Here is an 18,027-nt window from a genome sequence, read left to right on the forward strand (position 1 = left end):
GCCTTTCTCTGAAGTAACCTAACCTGTGGAGGGAAGTATTTGGGCAGCAAGGAGGACAGCAGGGCTGTTTTTCTGTGCTGATGCAGGTATTTGTTTTCCATTTTGAAGGCTAAACAGGTGATCTCATGCTGAAGTGGTCGTGTAAAGAATTAGTTTGATAGTGCTCCTCTGCTGTGAACCCACGCGCTGTGGCACTGCATGGCAGCCACTTGAGTAAGAGAATTTGAAGTGCCCTTATTAAGAAATCTGGATAGTCAGTGCAGTGAAGTAGTCAGGGATAGCTGTTCCAAAACAAATGTATGAACAAATTCCTATAAAATTATGGTAAAAACCCTGATGTGCCACTTTTAAGCTTGTCCATTGCTCTAGAATCAGTTGACTTGTTCAATGAATTTGACTACGTTTACCTCAAATGACCTCAAGCTGCGTCAGTCAAAGCATGTTTTTCTCTGTATTCCAACCTGGGGCTTTGGTCACTACAGAAGGTGACAAAGTTTGCTTTAAATGCGTGTGATGTTTTCTGGTCATTGGAAGACAAAGCTCTGTGCGTTAAAGAGCTTACAGCCTAATCTTTTGACACCTGTGGATAGATATAACACCGTGATAATAGTGCAGAGAAACGAACCACAGTGCAGGGAGGAGTCTGACAGAAAAGCAGAAGAGGTTGCATCTGCCAGGAACAGCTTGCCAAAAGCAGTGTGTGTCTGTCCCGCCTGTCCCTGCACAAACGGGAGGGGATCAAACGGCCTTTCAGACGCAGGAAGACCTCGTGAAAAACAATTTCTTTTTGCCTTCTGGATCTTCATCTCTGGTTGCTTTCTTACAGCCTTTTGACCTTACCATGGGCTCTAATCTAAAAGTCATCTTCCTGTTTCTTTGGTTGCTTCACTACGGAGGTAAAAAAGTTGTTTTTTTTTTCCCCTTCTGTTTACTCTCACGTTTGTTCATATTAGAGCATTTCCAGCTGCTATCTTCTGCTAATTTCCAGAGCTTCCCTCTAGGAATTTGCACACTGCTGCTATTTCTGTCTTTTAAGCATTTCAAAGCTCAGAGAGAGAATCCTTAAGAAAGGGGGAACATGGGAGAAGGGTTATATAACCTAAATAAAATGGTTTGGCTTTTTCCCTGGCATGTTCTTCTCAAACTAATGGCTCCTGGGATACTGTAAGAAGATGGATCTCTCCTCTGCTTTTTTACAGCGATGCTTTACAATGCCCTGTATAAAAACTGCATTCATGTGTGTTCTGCTGGTAGAGATGGCAAGAAGGATGGTGATTTATTTTAGAAAATAAGGCCCAGAAGAGACTATTCAGGTTATCACTCCCACTGTGGCTGCAGGATTTTCTGTTGCCTCCTTTCCATGACATTATATCTAGTGCACACAGGACTGTGCACTCACAAAGACCAAGTCCCTTAGGATTTCATTGTATCCTAGTTGCTTTTACAGCCAAGAACCCTTTTCTAATGATGTAACCTAAGCTCTTCCTTACTCTTGGGCTATTGTACTTGGCTATGTCATCTGTAGAGGATTTTCCTTAACTGATGTTACTTCCCTGAAGTCTTTTCTGGACAGTGGTTGTGCCCTCCTTCTGTCATTCCACCCCTCAATTCTCCTTAGTGGTCTGCATTCTGTAGCATTGTCAGGGTTGCCTCTTCCAGCGCTGGGTCCCTTCACACAGAGATGGATACTGCTGTTCCGATGCAGCATTACTGCATGATGACAGGAAAGCAAGTCTGGCTGTGTTCTGGGACCATGTCTAATGCCTAATGCCTTGTTATGATCCTATTATAGATGCTGAACCCCAGAGAGTGCCATCAAAACCACGAATGGAAAAGCTCTACTTTACCTCTCTATATTTTTCTCCTTTTATTTTCACGTCAGTGAAAGAATCCCGACTCCATCATTTGGTGACAAAACTTGAATGCAAGTTTCCAGTTCCCTTCCCTTTTTTAAGTCCAACAGTGCTTTGCACAGGCCTCCTCTTAAAGGGCTTATTTGTGGTATTCTATCAGCTACCAAATAAATAGATCTAGAGTCTGATGTTAAACCCAGATTTGACTGGGATGCCAAGTGATCTTGTATCCCAGGCTCTTTATTAGATTCACTCTTGGCTTTTTTTTCCTTTTATTTTATGAAATAGAGAGCAAACTTTGTTGTGGTTCCCCATTTGTGCTTATTCATCCTCTCTTGTAACTCCCTGGCACCATTGCCTACTGAGTTGCAGTGACAGATTACTTTCAACAGGCCCAAGTAAGGAGGAAGCGCATGAAGGGCATGATCTCCCATCTCTGCTTGAGACACTGTCACATGTAGATATTTAAGATCTGCATTCTTCCGCAAATAGTTCCTGCATCTAGCAACCACTCCTGTGCTTTGCTGCCCATTTACAGCAGCAGAAGTTGGGAGTGACGAAGCTGTGCCTTATTTCTCATGGCCCCGGCGCTGGGCCCCGTGCACAATATGCAATTTCCTTCCTCACTCATGTTTCAGAGACGCACTGTTCCTCAGATGCACCTGCTTGCACACAGCACCTTCTTGCTGGTGTAGAGTGGTCACGTGCGGGTGTACGCACCTGAGCAGAGCATTGTAACTCAGGAGTTACAGAACACATCCAGCTAGTGTTTGTCATGGAAAATTGCTTTCCTTTTTCATAATTTGTAAGTAGTCTCACACCAGTGCAAAATCAGTTCACTTCCTGCTTCATTTCCTGTCTTTCTGTACGCTGGCGTTGTGCAGAGGAGCTCACAAGGGAAAAGGGGAAGCCTGTGATTGCAACAGGCTATCTCAAATCACACAGCAATTACCTAAGAGATGTGGCAGATCACAAGGGGCACGTGCTCTGCATCACTCAGTTTCTGACAAGGGCCAACACTGCTTGCTCTAGACATGCTTCTCGGCGTACATTTATTTTCACCATGTGATCATGTCTTTGGGGCAGCAATTTTCTCCTGACTTATAGATGACTGCTAACAATTATCACCCTTGCAGGAGGAGATGTCAGCGTACAGCAGAAACCTCTAATCCGGGTTGCACTGCTTAAGGAAAAAGTATCCATCCCCTGTGAAGTCATCTTCCCGTACACACTGAAATACACCAGATTTACAATCTTCTATTACTGGATTAATGCATGGGACCAGGAAGTATCCATCTATAATAAGAAAGAACAAGTAGATATCCCTCCTGGAAAAGAGAATAGGACTGCCATCAAATCTTACAATCACGAAACAAAGCCACTTGAAAGCACCTCTTCTACTGGCACATACTACTGCAAAGTCCAATGGAATGACATCCAGATAAAGGGAAAGGGAGTGTTTGTCCTTGTTAGAGGTAAGTGAACAACCAGAAAGGAAGGGTGTACAGTTAAAGATCAGCTGGATTTTACTATGAAAATATGATCTGTACTCTTATCTTCCTCTACCCGAGCAAGCTATAAAGTCAGATAGGAGTAATGCTTAATACCCAATATTTAATGCCAGCTGAATGTGTTTTACACAGGTTACCTGTGCCATTGTTCCCAAGTCACAGGTGGTAACGTGAATAAGCAGTAATTTTTACCTACCCTCCACAGGCACTTGGGAGCACCAGCCTTAAAATCAAGCTCTAAACAGGGACCAGGTAGGGTGTTTTTAGTGTCAGTGTCCAGGACACAGCATGGTTTGGCCTTTATCAGAGTGACAGAGATGGGTGAAAATGAGGTCAGTGGTTATGGTGCTCACTGTAATCGGATGTAGAGGGTAGGTGCTGACTGTTGGGGGCTCACAGTCAGTCTAGGGGCTCACCCTAATCCCTCCCCTTTTTCCACGTGGTTACAAGGTTTCAGTCGTTCCACTGATGCACAGACTGGAAAACAAGGGAGACCTTCGGAGAAAGATAAGAGCAAATGCTTTAGAAATGTGGTCAGAAAGTGCATGCTGCTGATTGGCTGGATTTGCATTACTGAATGCTGGATATGAAGAATTGCTTAGGGTAAATGTGAAGAGCCACGACGAAAAATCCCTTTGCTGCGCCGGTCAGGGGATGTTTGCAGTACCCACTCCGCTCTTTCATGTAGCCTGCGTGCTTTCCACTATCTGCCTTTCTCCCCCATCACTCAAGACCTTTCCCAACCTCTAACTACCTACCAGCCTTTTTGGCTGCCATATGTATGTCACCTCCCTCTAATCTGTTAAGAACACAAAAAACATAATTTCTGCTCACAGGACGAATCTTTTGCCTTCTTTCCCACAGGTACAGGATATGCACAGACCTCTCATGGGCGAGAAATTCTCATTACCTTTACCACTCTTCTGGCTGCACTGAGCATCACCGCAACAGCTCTGCTAGTGTGGAAAAGAAAGGCAAGTTATTACCAAATAAAAACCAATACCTGACACGGCCCATTCTAGGAATTTATTTCACTTGCTTCTAACTTGGCTGGATTGGAACTCCCCGTGCTGAAATTTTCCATGCTGAGTGTCTGCCTCAGGTTTATTTTCTTTTTCTAAGTTCAGTCATTCTGAGAAAAAAGATTACAGAAAAGATAAAGCGAGTCATTGATTTGTCCATTAAATAAATTCTAATAACCATTTTGACTTTGGCATGCTCTGCTTTAGAGCAAGGATCAGAGATGGGGTGGGCAGTCACACCAGCAGTGTGCTGGCCCTGAGAATATTCAAGCAGATGTAGCCTTGTGATGGGTCCTTGGAAAATTGCAGTTTCTGCATGCTTAGTTTGTGGCTCTTGTCAATTTAGCAGCTCAGTTGTTGAAGGGATCCTGTGCAAGGCTGTCCTTCCACACAGCATGTCCTGTGTGTCTGTTGCAGTCCCAGTAGTGGAAGGAGAGCAGGGCTTTCCCTGTTTCTAATCCTTTTTCAAGATGGGGCCTACTCTGTTGCAAAGGCATGACCTGATGAAAGGAAACTTCAACTGCATTCCTGAGCCATAGGTTGGGTACTTTAGAAAACAACAGTCTGCAGTGTGGAGGGGATGAGGACCAAAATATCGAGCATATGCTTGGCAGAGCAAACATTAGGAGACAGTGTTAAAGGGGAAGGTCATGGTAAGATCTCAAGGAAGCCTGTGTAGAGGTCACAGCTGACTGGGAAAAAAGAGTGAGACAAAATTCTGAGCAGCCTGCCTAAGTTGACCCTGAGCAGGCTGCAGATTGCACTAGACAAACTCCAGAGGCATCTTCCAATGTCAGCGGTTCTGTGAGGCTGAAATGAAGGGACTTGGGAGGGAAATTGGGACTGGGAGCCAGAGTGAGAAAGCACTAGAGCCTGGAGGAGGGTATTAAGACTGGGCTCACAGGGACCTTTGGTTGAGAAGGCCAGTAGCATAGGCTTGAACCATCTGGGTGAGAAAGAACAGAGGGTAAAGGAGAAACCACAAGTGGGGAATAAAAGAGGTGCAGAGCAGGAGAAGAAGAGCTGAAAGTAGGACTGAAAGGTCTAAATGAGTCAGGAGCCCTGTGGAATAAACTTTGAAGTTTTAATACTGGAATCTCTGTTGGCCAGGAGAAATCTACTGTTCTATTACTGCTACCCTCAGATGTTCCTTTGCAATCTTTTGGATATCTTAAAGCTGGCTTGAATAGACTTGATGTATTTTAGAACTGAATTTGGGGAATGATGTTTTTTTAGGTATTGTATCCACCCATATTTACTCTGTCAAGCTGCCCTCTGCCATTACAGCAGCAGTCTGTGCACATGGTTTTTATGTGAAAGCTACGTTGCTGATGCAGACCTTTGGCTCCAAGGAGCATCAGGCTTCAGCATGCACATTCAGAGATAGTGAGATTGAACACAGAGTGGTAGCAGTTGGCAGACCTGCAAATCTCGTGAGATTTACCTTGCAGGCAGGCAGGTGGAAGGGGAAGGAGTTAGAGACAGAGTGACTAGGCTGGAGATGAACCCCCAGCTCTGCCTGCCTAGACAGCATCTCCATGGGGATAGGAGGGAGGCACTCTCACAGCTTGCCAGTTGGCCCCTCTAGACTTTGAGGCAGGCCAGCAAGTCTCAGACCTACAGGCTCTCCTTGGGGCCTGAAGAGATCATGCAGTCATTACATTTGCCCTCCTGCTGAACACAGACCATATTTCTCACCACAGCTTGCTCAGACCTGCTGGTTTAAAAATGTTTATCTTTAAGAGAAGCTATTTAGCATCCTCCTTAGTTACTAATGGACTGGAAAGCAGTTCATTGTTTTCATGTGATGTGAATATAATCATCCCACTTCTTTCTGAATTAAAACAGAGATACTTAGCAAAGCTTTCTGCCTTCTCTGCCTCTTTCTTTTGCTTGCTGAGCAGTGCTAACCCTTACCTGTGCATGAATGAAGCATATTCAAGGAGAAGCCATCCGACGCGAGAAACAATTCAGAGGAAAAGACTTTCTTCCTTCAACTCCATAACTCCGTGCTGGACCTGCCTGTTAGTGTATCAATGACCATATGTCATCATTAATGCCTGTCTGGTGCTTTTCTTTAGACTCTGTGTATTAGCTACATCTTCCCAGCCAAATCCTCACAAAAATCACTGCAATCTGCCTCTCTGAAATTCCTCTTGCACTTTGAACAGGGCTCTGCTTTATTCCCCATCCTTCAGCATTGTCATGTGCTGTTAAATACCTATTCCCTCCATCCTGCTGTCAGTGGTAGAGCTGATTTCTATATACAGACAGAGCCCAGTTTTGCTTTTCAGTGCTTCAGTGGCAGTTGTCAGACTCCTTCCTTTCGCTCAGTGGTGAGAAAAGTGACTGGCCTGTGTTGTGCAGAATGCCATCATTCTATACTGTGCGAGTACTCGGAGGGTGTGTAGGCAGCTGGCTCTGATGTGACACTGGCATTCATTTCATCCTTGAGGAAATGATATTTTTTCCAAATGTGTAATTCTGTGTTTTGTCCTGAGCAGATACTGTGTCCTAAAAAGAACCAACTAAATATCAGGAGACAGCAGACAGAAACTCAGCCTCCTTCAGCAAGCCCACCACCATCTTCTCCTGTTTATGACGTGAGTATCAGAATCACCCTCCATCTCAGCAGCAGTGATAGCTATATACCTGGCAGCCCCATTTCTGTGCTCTGCCCTGGCCAGCTCCTCTCAGGGCTGTGCACGTCTCCATCCTGTTCCCAGTGCCAAAGCCTTGCGCCATGCCCTGTGCTGGTCGGCAGCACCCTTCCCTCCGCCAGCAGCACATGACTGAGCAGCAAGCATGGGGCCATGGAGAGCTCCTGGCGCTGGAGGTGGAAGGGCCTCCAGAAGTCAGAAGGGAAAACTGGACCTCAGCCTCACTTGTACTGCAAAGTGTCTCAGTGACATGCTTTTCTCAGGTGGACAGTGATGACTCGGTGACACAGAGAGAAACACTCCCACCAACAACTTTTTAGAGGCTTTGCTGGTGTGAGTGGCATGGACCACTGCAGTCCTGAGCTGTCTGACTAGCAGCCTGGGGAAAAGGACAGGAAGAAAGGAGATTTTTTTGGAGCATTTCCCCTTTTTTTTCCCCTTTTCAACTGCATAAAATGCAGCCACTCTCCTTTCTCCATTCTCCAGAATGGAGAACACTGACTGCTGCCCCTCTATGAGCCCAGTAGTGGCAGTGTCATAGGTAATAGGATTGGAGTGGCTCTCCTGAAACGTCAAGCCCAGACCTTGACTACCTCAAGAAACCATGACTCCTAATCACATTTGCAGCCCATCCAGTTTCATTTAAAATGAATTCCTTTTTTTTTTTTTTTTCCTTTAACTCCCATGCTTTGCTTTGCTAAGAAGGGAATGATTTATTTCATTTATTTTTTTTCCACATGGTCTGTGGGACAAATGAGGAGGAATGAAATGAAAGTGAGTACAGAAGGATGTTGCCTGAATATTAGGAAACCTTTCTGACTGTGAGGTCTGTAAGGGCTGGAAAAGTCTCTCCAAGGAAAACCTCAGCTGCATGAATCATTTAAACTAAACAAAGCAGAGCTCTGGAGAATGTACTGCGGAGAAGAGCAAAGCCCTGCCAAAGAGGCATGGAAATCTGATAGGGGGCAGATGTGAAAGCAAGGGCAGGCCTGCCCCCTTCTTGTTCACACTTCACTGAGTGGGGGGCACTGCTTTGTGGCCCTTCAGTTTCTGGAATGGAGGTTTAAAAGAAAGCACTGTACATGGTATGTGATATGTTTATTCTGGGTAAAAAGAAATGCTTTTGGTAAAGGATGTTGCAGGTTATAAACCTTTTCATTTGTATCAAGTAATTTCTTTTTAATTCTGTCTTTTAAAAATCCAAACGGGTAGCTTCCTGCTGAAGTGGATGATTTCTGCAAGGAGACAAAAAAAAATTCAAATCCATTTCTCGCTCAGTCGGCCTCGTCATGCATCCTTAGCTCCATCTTAATTACATGTTTCATCATGTTGTTCTGTTCAGGAGGCCCCACTAAGGCTAATGCAGCAAGCCAGCAGAGCCAGCCTTAGGCACAGGCAGTCCCAGTAGCTGGCTGGGCTCCTGTGCTTCCAGGAGCCCTATGGACCTGGCCCATCCAGCCTTCCCCCATAGCCCATTAGCCGCACGCCAGCTGTGCAGGGCTTGCAGCCAGCCCAGTGTGTAGGGCAGGCAGCTCAGCCCTCTTTGGCAGAGCTGCAGGCAGCCTCAAATCATGTCATGTATGCCATGGGGTGTGAGCCTGCCCCACAGAGCAGATGCTGTGACTCGTTCAGGCATGAGGCAGCAACTCCCGCAGCAGACGCAGCGCACGGTGAGAGCAGGGCTCTGAGATGTTATGGGAAAGATAATTGGGAGGAGATGGTGAGCCCTGGGATGGAGAACATGCTCTGTGAAATCCTGTTGGTGCTTAACCAGGTTGCTGAACACACAGCGCTTAATTCCTGGGGAAGGGAGGGATAGATTTCTATCTGTGGTCAACTCTGGGGGAAGCTAAGGCAAGGAAATGGTATGGTTGACTGGAAAGTCACTTCTACTGATGAGATAAAGAGGGAGATCAGAGATTAGGTGAAGGGACAGGAGGCCAGCATGTGCCAGATATGCTGTCTGTGAGGGAAAGCAGAAGGTTCAAGTCTGGAAAAAAGTTAGGGAGCCACAGTGTTCTAGTGGGCCTGGAGCTTGGAGCAGACACAACAGACAGCAGGACTGGACATACAGGCAAGGACTTGGAACTGGCTGGTGCGGCTTGTTAAATGGTCTGTGCTATCTTCCCTGGCAGCAAGGCTTGCCCCTGGCACAGAAAGGCTCCCAGCACACCTTCTGCAAAACCATTCTGCTGCACGTCGCTAGGAGCAAATGCTCTCCCCACCATCTATTCCAGGTGACACCTTATGGTTCCCAAGGGAGAGTGTATGCAGTGAAATGCAGCTTGAGATTGTACTAAGTCCCTGTAGTGGGGACAGCTGGACACCTGCTTTGTTCCACTACACTGTAAGCACTGCAAGGCCTCTTCACTCTCCTGTGGCCCCAGAGGAGTTCATCGCATCACCCAGACCAAAACCTGTATTTCTCTCCATCTTCCAGCTTAGCTGCCTAGTTAATGAGCAGCTTGGAAATAACAATCCAAGGGCCTCGCTTCGCCTGCTTTACACTTCAAACAAGCTTTTTCTTTCAGCAGCAAACAGAGCTCCTGCAGCGCAGGCGAGTTCCAGAGCACAGGAGCTTTTTGAGAAGGCATCTGCCAGCAGGGAGGAGAGGCCTGCGTGCTACTGCTGTGACTGTAGCAGGTGCTCAGTGACCATGTACAAGTAATTGATTTGCAAATGGCAGTTGAAGACACTAGCCTTCCAACTGGTCAGCAAAGCACTGTCAGGAGCCTCCGAGGGAAGGAGGGCTTGAAAAAAGAGGGAATCTCTTTGGGGGTTTAAGCACTAAAAGGATACGTCTAGCTCGTGAATGGCTTTGGACTAGAGCAATGAAAAAGGCTGCCTGTCATGTCAATGGGATGCAGAGCCAGGCTGTTGGGAGCACTGCACACAGGACAAGGTCCTCACTGCAAGCATCACAAAGAGAATTGAAAATGAGGAAAGGGAAATGAGATTTTCTGTGCACGCTTGTGCACACTGAAGTAGTTGGGAATGTGTGCTCCAGGCAAGTGGGATCTTGGGAGAGACATGGACAAGTGAAGTACTTTGACTTCTTACAGAGGAGGAGGAGTGGAAACGGGAGAGCCACATGGAGTTTCTTTCACTGTGGCCCTTCCTGATGGGGGCTTGCTCCCAGCCCCATTTCCAAATGCTGTCCCGCTATCATCTTGTCCTGTTCTTGTTGGGGGTGTTCAAGGAAAGGCTGGATGTTGTGTTGAGGGACATGGTTTAGTGGGAGCTATTGGGAATAGGTGAACGGTTGGACTGGATGATCTTTTAGGTCTTTTCCAACCTTGGTGATTCTATGATTCTATGATTCTAACCACAGTCCTGCTGGCCATGATCCAGAAAGATGCTGAACTCCCAATGAAACGATGGGGGTCAGATGACTGGCAGTGCCAGGAGAAACCCCCTGTATTTTGCTGGTCCCCTTTGCTGTATTGCAGGGCGCCTTGCTCCCTCCACAGTCTCTCCACTAATACCATCTGCCCCTCTTACGGCTGAGCTCCTCCCATCTTACTGTTGCCAGAGAAACAGCCACCTTGGCAACCTGCTGTCATCCTTGAAACACACATGGAAAAGTCCTCCTGATTGTTATGTTTGATCCTTCAGGCAGATCTGGAACATCACTCAAACTGACACGCATCTCTTGTGACATGATTACCTGGGGGACCAACGGGTGCATACACATGTAGAACGTGTGTGTGTTTCTCTGTATCCATGTGGGACCGCAGATATATCTGTGGGCCTGCAAGTGTATTGATTTTTTTTATTATTATTATTCTTTAAGAAGAAAAGACAGTTCTAGCTTGGAAAAAAAAAATAAATACCAGGCAATAAACAGAAATTGTGCCTATTGTAGGATTTCCTGTTTTCAACAGCCCTGTTTTTCAGGACCCCAGACTAAACTCCCTTCTTGTCATTGTGTGCCCAGAACAACCAAGAGCAAGAACCTCTGGCTGTTAGGCACCCAAACAGTCTTGAGAGATGCAGCTTGCTGCCTGTTACCTGTGGTTCCCTTTGTGCACCACAGACAGAGAGGTCTTTCTTATGCATTCTGTGACGATTTGGAGGGAAGCAGGGACATTGGCATTGTTCTCTTCTGCCTTACATTGGATAGGTAATGTCATAACCTGTGTCTATCAGCCTGAAAAAGAAAGGTGATGAAACTGCACTGTAGAAGTTTTAGGACAAAAAATTATTTTATTTCTGTGCAAGACAGGAACTTCAGAATTTTGTAGGTCAGAAACAGCAGGCATAAGATGAGGAATCAGGTGTGCTTAAACCTAAGCATTTAATTTGAACCCTACCCTCTTCTTTCTTCCAGTGCCTGGATTCGCAGCAAGTTGAGGTCTACTCTGTCCTCGAGAACAACACAAAGATCCCAGAACACAGAAAAAGTCTTCCAAGCAAGGTAAAGACTGGGGCTGTGTTCGTTCTTAGAGAATTCCCTTAGAAACTGGAAAGCTCAGAGGCACCACGGCCCTGGCAGGTAGTAAACGTGTCTGCTATTTCCCCACTTCCAGCCCCACTGAAAGAGGAAAATGGGACGTGACATCCACTCGCCAGCTGGGCTGCACATGTAGTGTATGTTCCTGCTCCTGACAGAACCCCCTGCTCCTTCAGTGTTACTGATTCTGGCAGTCCTGGCTTTATGCAGATACTTTGCTGAAAGGTGTTGAGAAGTTTGGCATTACTCCCTCTAAATGGCCCAGATATTCATGGAGAGTTGGCCAGATGCTGCCCTCCACTATTACCTTCTCCAGATTGTTTAGGCAGCCAAGAAGTCCTCCATCACAGAAGAATCTGTGCATTAGGGGCAGACTCGGGACACAGTTTTACTCTGGCTGGCATTAAGCACCTGCGAGATTAAGCACCTGGTAAAAGAAGGTAAAATGGCCTGAACAGAGGCAGGAAAAGGCAGTGTGGCTACGTCTTGGATCTTCTTGCTCGGCTGAGAGTTACGAGTTAGAGACAGGGAACTGAATCCACTCATAATGAAAGTAGCTTGGAATATGCAGGCATGGATCAATTGTGGGGGCCATATGGTGTAGACTGGAGGCCCACACAGCCCTGCACCCTGCCCTTAGCACAAGTATCAGATGTTTCTAGGGACAAAACCCCAGGGAACGCTTCCTTCCTGCCCTCAGATCTTTGTTGTTCATTTCCCCTCCAGAACTCTTATCTACTTAAAAAGTAGATTCACTCTTCTAACACTGGAAAATTTTTCTGAAAAATGTCTCCTGCTTCTCCCTCTGATGTCCTGCTGCAGAGCATTCTCCAGGTTAACTATGCAGTTGGTGCCTGCAGCCAGCTTCAGCTGGAACCATCCCTCTGTTTCATGAAGGAAGGACAGTATTGTCCAGTGTCTGAAGCACTGTCACAAATCCAGTGGTATAGAACCAAGTGCCTTCTTCCATGTCAGAGCTAGCTGCATGTGCTCTCCTTCCAGCACCGGTGGCATCCTGCAGTTAGTGCTGTGGTTTTAAAGCGGTTGTAGCAGAGGCAGTGGCAGGTATCTGATTACTGCAATTGATTACTGAAGGGAAGAATAGGTTCTTTTATATAAGCTGTCTTCTACCACAGTGCATCTTACGTGCTGGAAGAGACAGCATTCCTGTTCTTGTGTTCTTGCATTTTGAACTAATTGGGTAGGAAGATCAGTCAGTCCAGATTCCTCTTCTCTGTCCTATTTATTCATCTGTATACCTTTATCAGCTGCCTCCTTCTAAATGATTTGGTCTGAATGAGGAGATGCAGTACGTCTTTTTTCCTACCATGGAGTTGTTTGGGCTGTGCTGAATCACCTGTGTGTGGCCCACACCACTGAAGTGCTTTAGGGGCCAGCAGACTTGTAAAACAGCGGGAACAAAGCAACGAAGCAAGAGCAAAGGAGTATCTGTGTGCAAGTGGGTCTGGCTCTTGTGGTCTCAGCGGGGGAGAGGTAAAGATCGAAAAAGAGGTGGGAGAAACAAAGGAGAAGAGAGCAAAAAGAGGTGATGGGATGAGCTCTCACTGTCATGCGCAGACACACTTCTGAGTGTGTTCAGTCTTCATGCTGGTCAGAAACAGGGAAGTGTGAGTGGCAGAGCTCCATCACCTCCTCTGCTCTGTCCCACCTCAGGGTTCTGCTTATCCTCTCCAAGTGTGGAGAGTGGAAAGGAGCTTCTGCAGTAGGAGCAACTGTGAGGACTGGAAGAGAATGCCAAGGCCTTGGGCTCTCTGCGCAGTGAGCAATGATTTAAAATGGAAAAGTGGGAGAATTGTATTAATCTCTGAGGTTGTTTCACAAAAGCCAGGAATGAGTTGGGTTCCCCTCAAAGGGATACGGCCTTCTCTGCACAGGTGAATTTGACTATACTTCTCACTGCAGTGACAAAACCTCTTGATCAGCTTCCCGCTCCATCATCCTGGTCTCTGGCCACCTGGGATGTTCATCCTCTAGCTGGCCACGTCAGAACCTAATAGGGTGTTTTTGTAAGAGCAAACCTTGTGGGTCAGTGGGTTTGGGCTGGAGCAGGAAGCTTGGGTTGCTGAACTGTGTCTGAGACTCACTGCAGAGATCACAGCCAGCCCTTGGTGCAGGATGGTGCATGTCAAGTGAAGCAGCGCAGAGAGCACTTGAAGCAAGAGCATTTGCAAGCTGTTGCATTGTGCTGACAGCCAGCCTGGGTGGTGAGGGGTTAATCCTCTAGTGTCTGTTCCTGCTATGGAGGTGCCCGCACTCAGATTCTGTAGAACATTTCCCTTTGGTGGTGGCAACAGTGAAGAAGCTAGTGTAGGTAGGGCTCCATTCAGCCTCTGGCATTCCAGCTACTCACTGCATAACCTTGCTTACAGCAGGCCTGTGCCACGCGGCGCTTAAAATATCAGTCTGTCAGCGCCTTGTCTACACAGGGAACAGTCGTGAGGAATAGACTCAACTGTTGAAGAAACCGGATTGGGGAGGTCAGGGAATTCCTCCTTCACAGAATCCAAAGTGATTTATTTTTTTACCAAGTCCAATTTTCCCTCCCCTACTTGTCTGACGGCTTTTTGGGTGAAGAGTGACAAGAAAAGGAGGCATCTTTATCCCTTGGGCTGGATTAGTCACGTTCGTCTCTTTTGGAGCAACATTTCTCAGCAAAGCGGCTTCCGTTTCAGCAGATCACTTATAGCCATTTCTAACAGAACAAACATCAGTGTCTGCTGATTAAGGATTAATTCATCTTCTTTTGAATAATTTTCCTCCATTTCTTTTTTCTCCTTTTCATCATTCTGCAGACACCTAAGAAGGAAGAAACTCTAGAAGAATACAGTGATACGCTGTATGAGAATATCTAAGGGAAAAACTGACGCTGTGTGGATCAGACGTCTTCCTGCGCGACAGAGCTGCTTTCTACACCTTCGGTTCTCTGTGAAGACCCACAGTGACTTCAGGGCACAGCCATGGGGAACTCATGAACCTTGGGCTCCCTCCAGACTGCACTTCATTAGCAGCAGAACACATCTGTTCAGATCCCACGGGGGCTCAGTCTGTATTTATGCAGCAAAGCTATTTTGCAGCAAAGCTGTTTGATGCAAAAGAAAAGCTGTTTTTTGTCGAGCAGTCACATATCTTAAAAATGGTGCAGATGGGATCTGTGCAGGTTTCTCTCACCTGGCCTGGCTGAAATACTTGAATCTTGATCCTCTGGAGGTGGTATCACAGTCCAGAGACCTCCCTGCTTGCTGGCTTGATCTTTGAATCCTGATCTGCAGCAGTCCATCTGATCCTGTGCCTATGGCTTTCCTGACACAGCCATCAGGCCTTCATGCATAGTTTAACGAAGATCCAAGCATCCACCTGCCCATTTTTCCTTTCTCAGGAGCCCCACAGCGAAACATGCTTTCTCATAATCTGCTAATCCCATCAAGTAGTCACAGATGCCTGCTGCGACCATACTCAACTGACTCAAATCAGTGCCTTGGGAGAAATGCTTTCTCTTCAGCAATATCAGCAGTATTGGCTGAGGGATGGATGCATGAACAGAAATAAAAATGGATTTGAGGAAGACAGAGAAAATATCCTTGCCTGCCAAGATGTCCCAGTGGCAGTGGGAACATCCAGAACAAGGAAGAGGAAAAGCTGGGAACCTGAAGAAACTCCCTTGCTGGGTGACGTAATCCAAACAGTTCTGGGGCTACGTCCCAGCCTGAGAAGTTCAAGCTGATCTCCCCAGCTTGCTATTCTTTTTGGCAATGGGCATTCTTACTGTTTGGGATTTTGAATTTCTGCGGGAGGAGATTTGGTATCTCTGCCTCACCAAAATCCATAGGTTTGCCTTTGTTTCAGCCGGCCATTATTTCCCAACAAAGATAGAAGTTTTGTTCTGCTTTGTTTTCCCTCATAGATTATTTTGGCAGATGGACGAGTTCTCAAACTTAGAATGACCAGAGTGAGGAGAGAGACCCTCAAGGTGAATTTTCTATCCAAGCGCTTCTCTCTCCTGTCAGCTGGAACTTGCCTACCTTTAGTGCTGATGCATATGCTAGTTCTGGTAGAGAAAAGGTTACATTTAATATCCATATAACACGATCAAGCCAGTGGATCAAAAAGCTGGGGCCGTTTTATCTCAGATTGAAAAAACAACAACAAAATAACAACCAAACAAAACCAACCCAAAATAAGAATATGTAGCATAACTTGAGAGGAATCATAGAAACCTCTTTAAAGAAGAAGATCAAATTAAAACGGAGCTCCAGGGTCATAGGACCCTCTCTAGTTGAAGATAATGTTGCTATGCATCAGAGATAGAGGCTATGGAAAATGTCTCCAGGGCCTCCAACCTTCCTATACTATGTTTAAAGAGATAATCCGCTTATTGCTTTGCTCTTTTTATTAGAAGAGATTTCAGACATGCAATTTGGACTTTCTTTAACCACAGGAAAACGCTTTTTCTCTTCCCAGTGTTGAGGAATTCATTTCAGAAAGAGCAATAAATAGACAGTGTGTCTCACTAGGCTTGTCTGCCGGTTGTGAAGAGAACACAATAATTAGAAATATAATTTTTTGAACTCAGCAGTTTTAGTATTTATTAATGTGACCAGAAATAGCAATTGGAATAAAAACATTTCTCAGGAAAAAAAAAAAAAACAACAAAAACAAACAAACAACAACAACAAAACAAAAACAGAAACAGGGAATCATGCGGGTGTAATGCTTCCTTTCCTTAACAAATTTGAAGAAATGATGAGATGAAATATAAATGCATGGTAGCGTGGCAATAAAATATTCTAAAGGAGCTGGTTGTTGAGATGAAAAGTGTAAGCTTTCAAAATAATGCTGCTTGTTGTTGTGTGTGTGTGTGTGTGTTTTGCTTTTTAAATTTTATACATGCTAAAAATAATAGTGCTGCAAATTTCCTGGCAAAGATCTCACTTTGCAGTGAAGTGTTTTGCTTTGCCTTTCTATTAAATAGTGTTCCTTACATTTATGTCTGAACAATTCTATATATTAAGTAGCAGAAGGTGTTTTAAACGAAACGTAAGAAAAAGAATGATATTTGGAATAGAAAGGCTATTTTAGAACAGTCAGTGCTCAAGTACTGAACGAATCCCAACCGGTTCCGATCAATCAAGTGAAAAAGTAAAAATGTCCAAGAAACGCTGAAAGTCTGGGGATTTGGGCTGCGTGCCAGAGCCTGTCAAAGTCAGGAGGAGTTGCTGTGTTGATTTCAATGGGTTTGGGATTGGTTCTGCGAGGCTAAAAGACTGCTGCTTGAGAAAAGGAAGCTTGGAAGCTGCGTAGCCTGAAGCTAGTATCACTTCTCCAGCGCTGTGCACTGTGGGCAGCCACCCAGAGCGTGAGAGAGAAAGGTGTAAAGTAGAAGATGGTGAGAGAAGAGTTGTTTTTAAATGGTACAGAGTTTTCCAAGGAGGTATGAGGAAATGCCCTCTGGCGCAGGTAGGAGAAACCAGTGAATATAATTTATATAATATTGATTCAGTTTCTTTACAGCAAAGGTTTGCTCAGAAAAAGAAAAAAAAAAAAAAAAAAAGGCAGTTGTTTGCTCTTGTCTGTATGGTCCCTGAGAATAGATGCAGAAAGAGACTGTTTTTAAGTGTGGGACCATACAAATAATAATAATAATGAAGCATAAGAAGAAGAAGAGAAGTTAAGGATTATCTACCCCTGCTCCACACGAGTGAGACTTGATGACGGACTCATTGTGTTATTCCTAAATTGAATGCTGAGAATGGATTCCTCTTGAAAACGATGTCCCTGAGGGCCATGGCTCTGCTCGCTTTCCCCAGCATGGTGCTGTTACACACAGAACATGCTCTCAGGTTGCAGAGCTGTAATCTTTGATTCCCAGGCGGTGGGAAAGCTAAGAGAAATTACCCCTTTGTATTGACAGGATTTCAGGAAGTGGAGACGTTATCAAAATAAGCAGTGGTGCGAGGTGGAAAATGCACTGTTTTCTTGTAAAGGAGGTGCCATATTGACACAGGGCCCTTTATCCTCTGTACCAAGAGTGAGCTTTTGGTCCTAACATGCAACCTCTCGCTGTGATGATCCTCTCTGTGTTGTCTCAGCTGGCACTGCTCTAAGGGGTGTTGGTGGCACTGAGGTCATCTAGTCCCTTCACAACACTTTCCAGCAAATCCTACTTTCAGAAGGCAAAAAGCTGAGTGCATATGAGTGGTTTGCTGTTTTCATCCTTTTTGGTAGAGAACAAACTCTTGCATGGCTGCTGTTTTATGGCATGAAATATACCAACCACGTTTTGCCTTTTATCCGCAGACAACAAAGAGCTTGTTGTGATAGGTGATTGAAACAAAATGCATTACCAAGGTGTTGTCCATTGTATTCGCTTTCCATTGCTTTTGTCTTCCAATCATCTTCCTTTCCCTTCTCAGGAATATCATTGACATTAAACATTTCTATGACAGCTGTCTAAAGACATACCTTGGGCTGAATCTTTTTACTTACTTACCGACTTACTTACTTACTTAC

The 18,027-nt window shown here is 45.4% G+C and overlaps 1 protein-coding gene across 1 annotated transcript; it reads left to right on the forward strand.

The window, feature by feature from the left end:
- Positions 1-678: 678 nt before the first annotated feature.
- NFAM1 (NFAT activating protein with ITAM motif 1) lies at positions 679-16,312 on the forward strand. The gene is made up of 6 exons (XM_042889902.1): positions 679-896; positions 2,990-3,328; positions 4,229-4,338; positions 6,891-6,989; positions 11,377-11,463; positions 14,313-16,312. Exons 1-6 carry the CDS (start codon positions 842-844, stop codon positions 14,370-14,372), a joined length of 750 nt encoding a protein of 249 aa, XP_042745836.1. The 5' UTR covers positions 679-841; the 3' UTR covers positions 14,373-16,312.
- Positions 16,313-18,027: the final 1,715 nt, after the last annotated feature.

Source organism: Lagopus leucura, unplaced genomic scaffold (genome assembly GCF_019238085.1).
Source record: "Lagopus leucura isolate 7727_CA_CO unplaced genomic scaffold, USGS_WTPT01 Super-Scaffold_100159, whole genome shotgun sequence".
Lineage (NCBI taxonomy): Eukaryota > Metazoa > Chordata > Aves > Galliformes > Phasianidae > Lagopus > Lagopus leucura.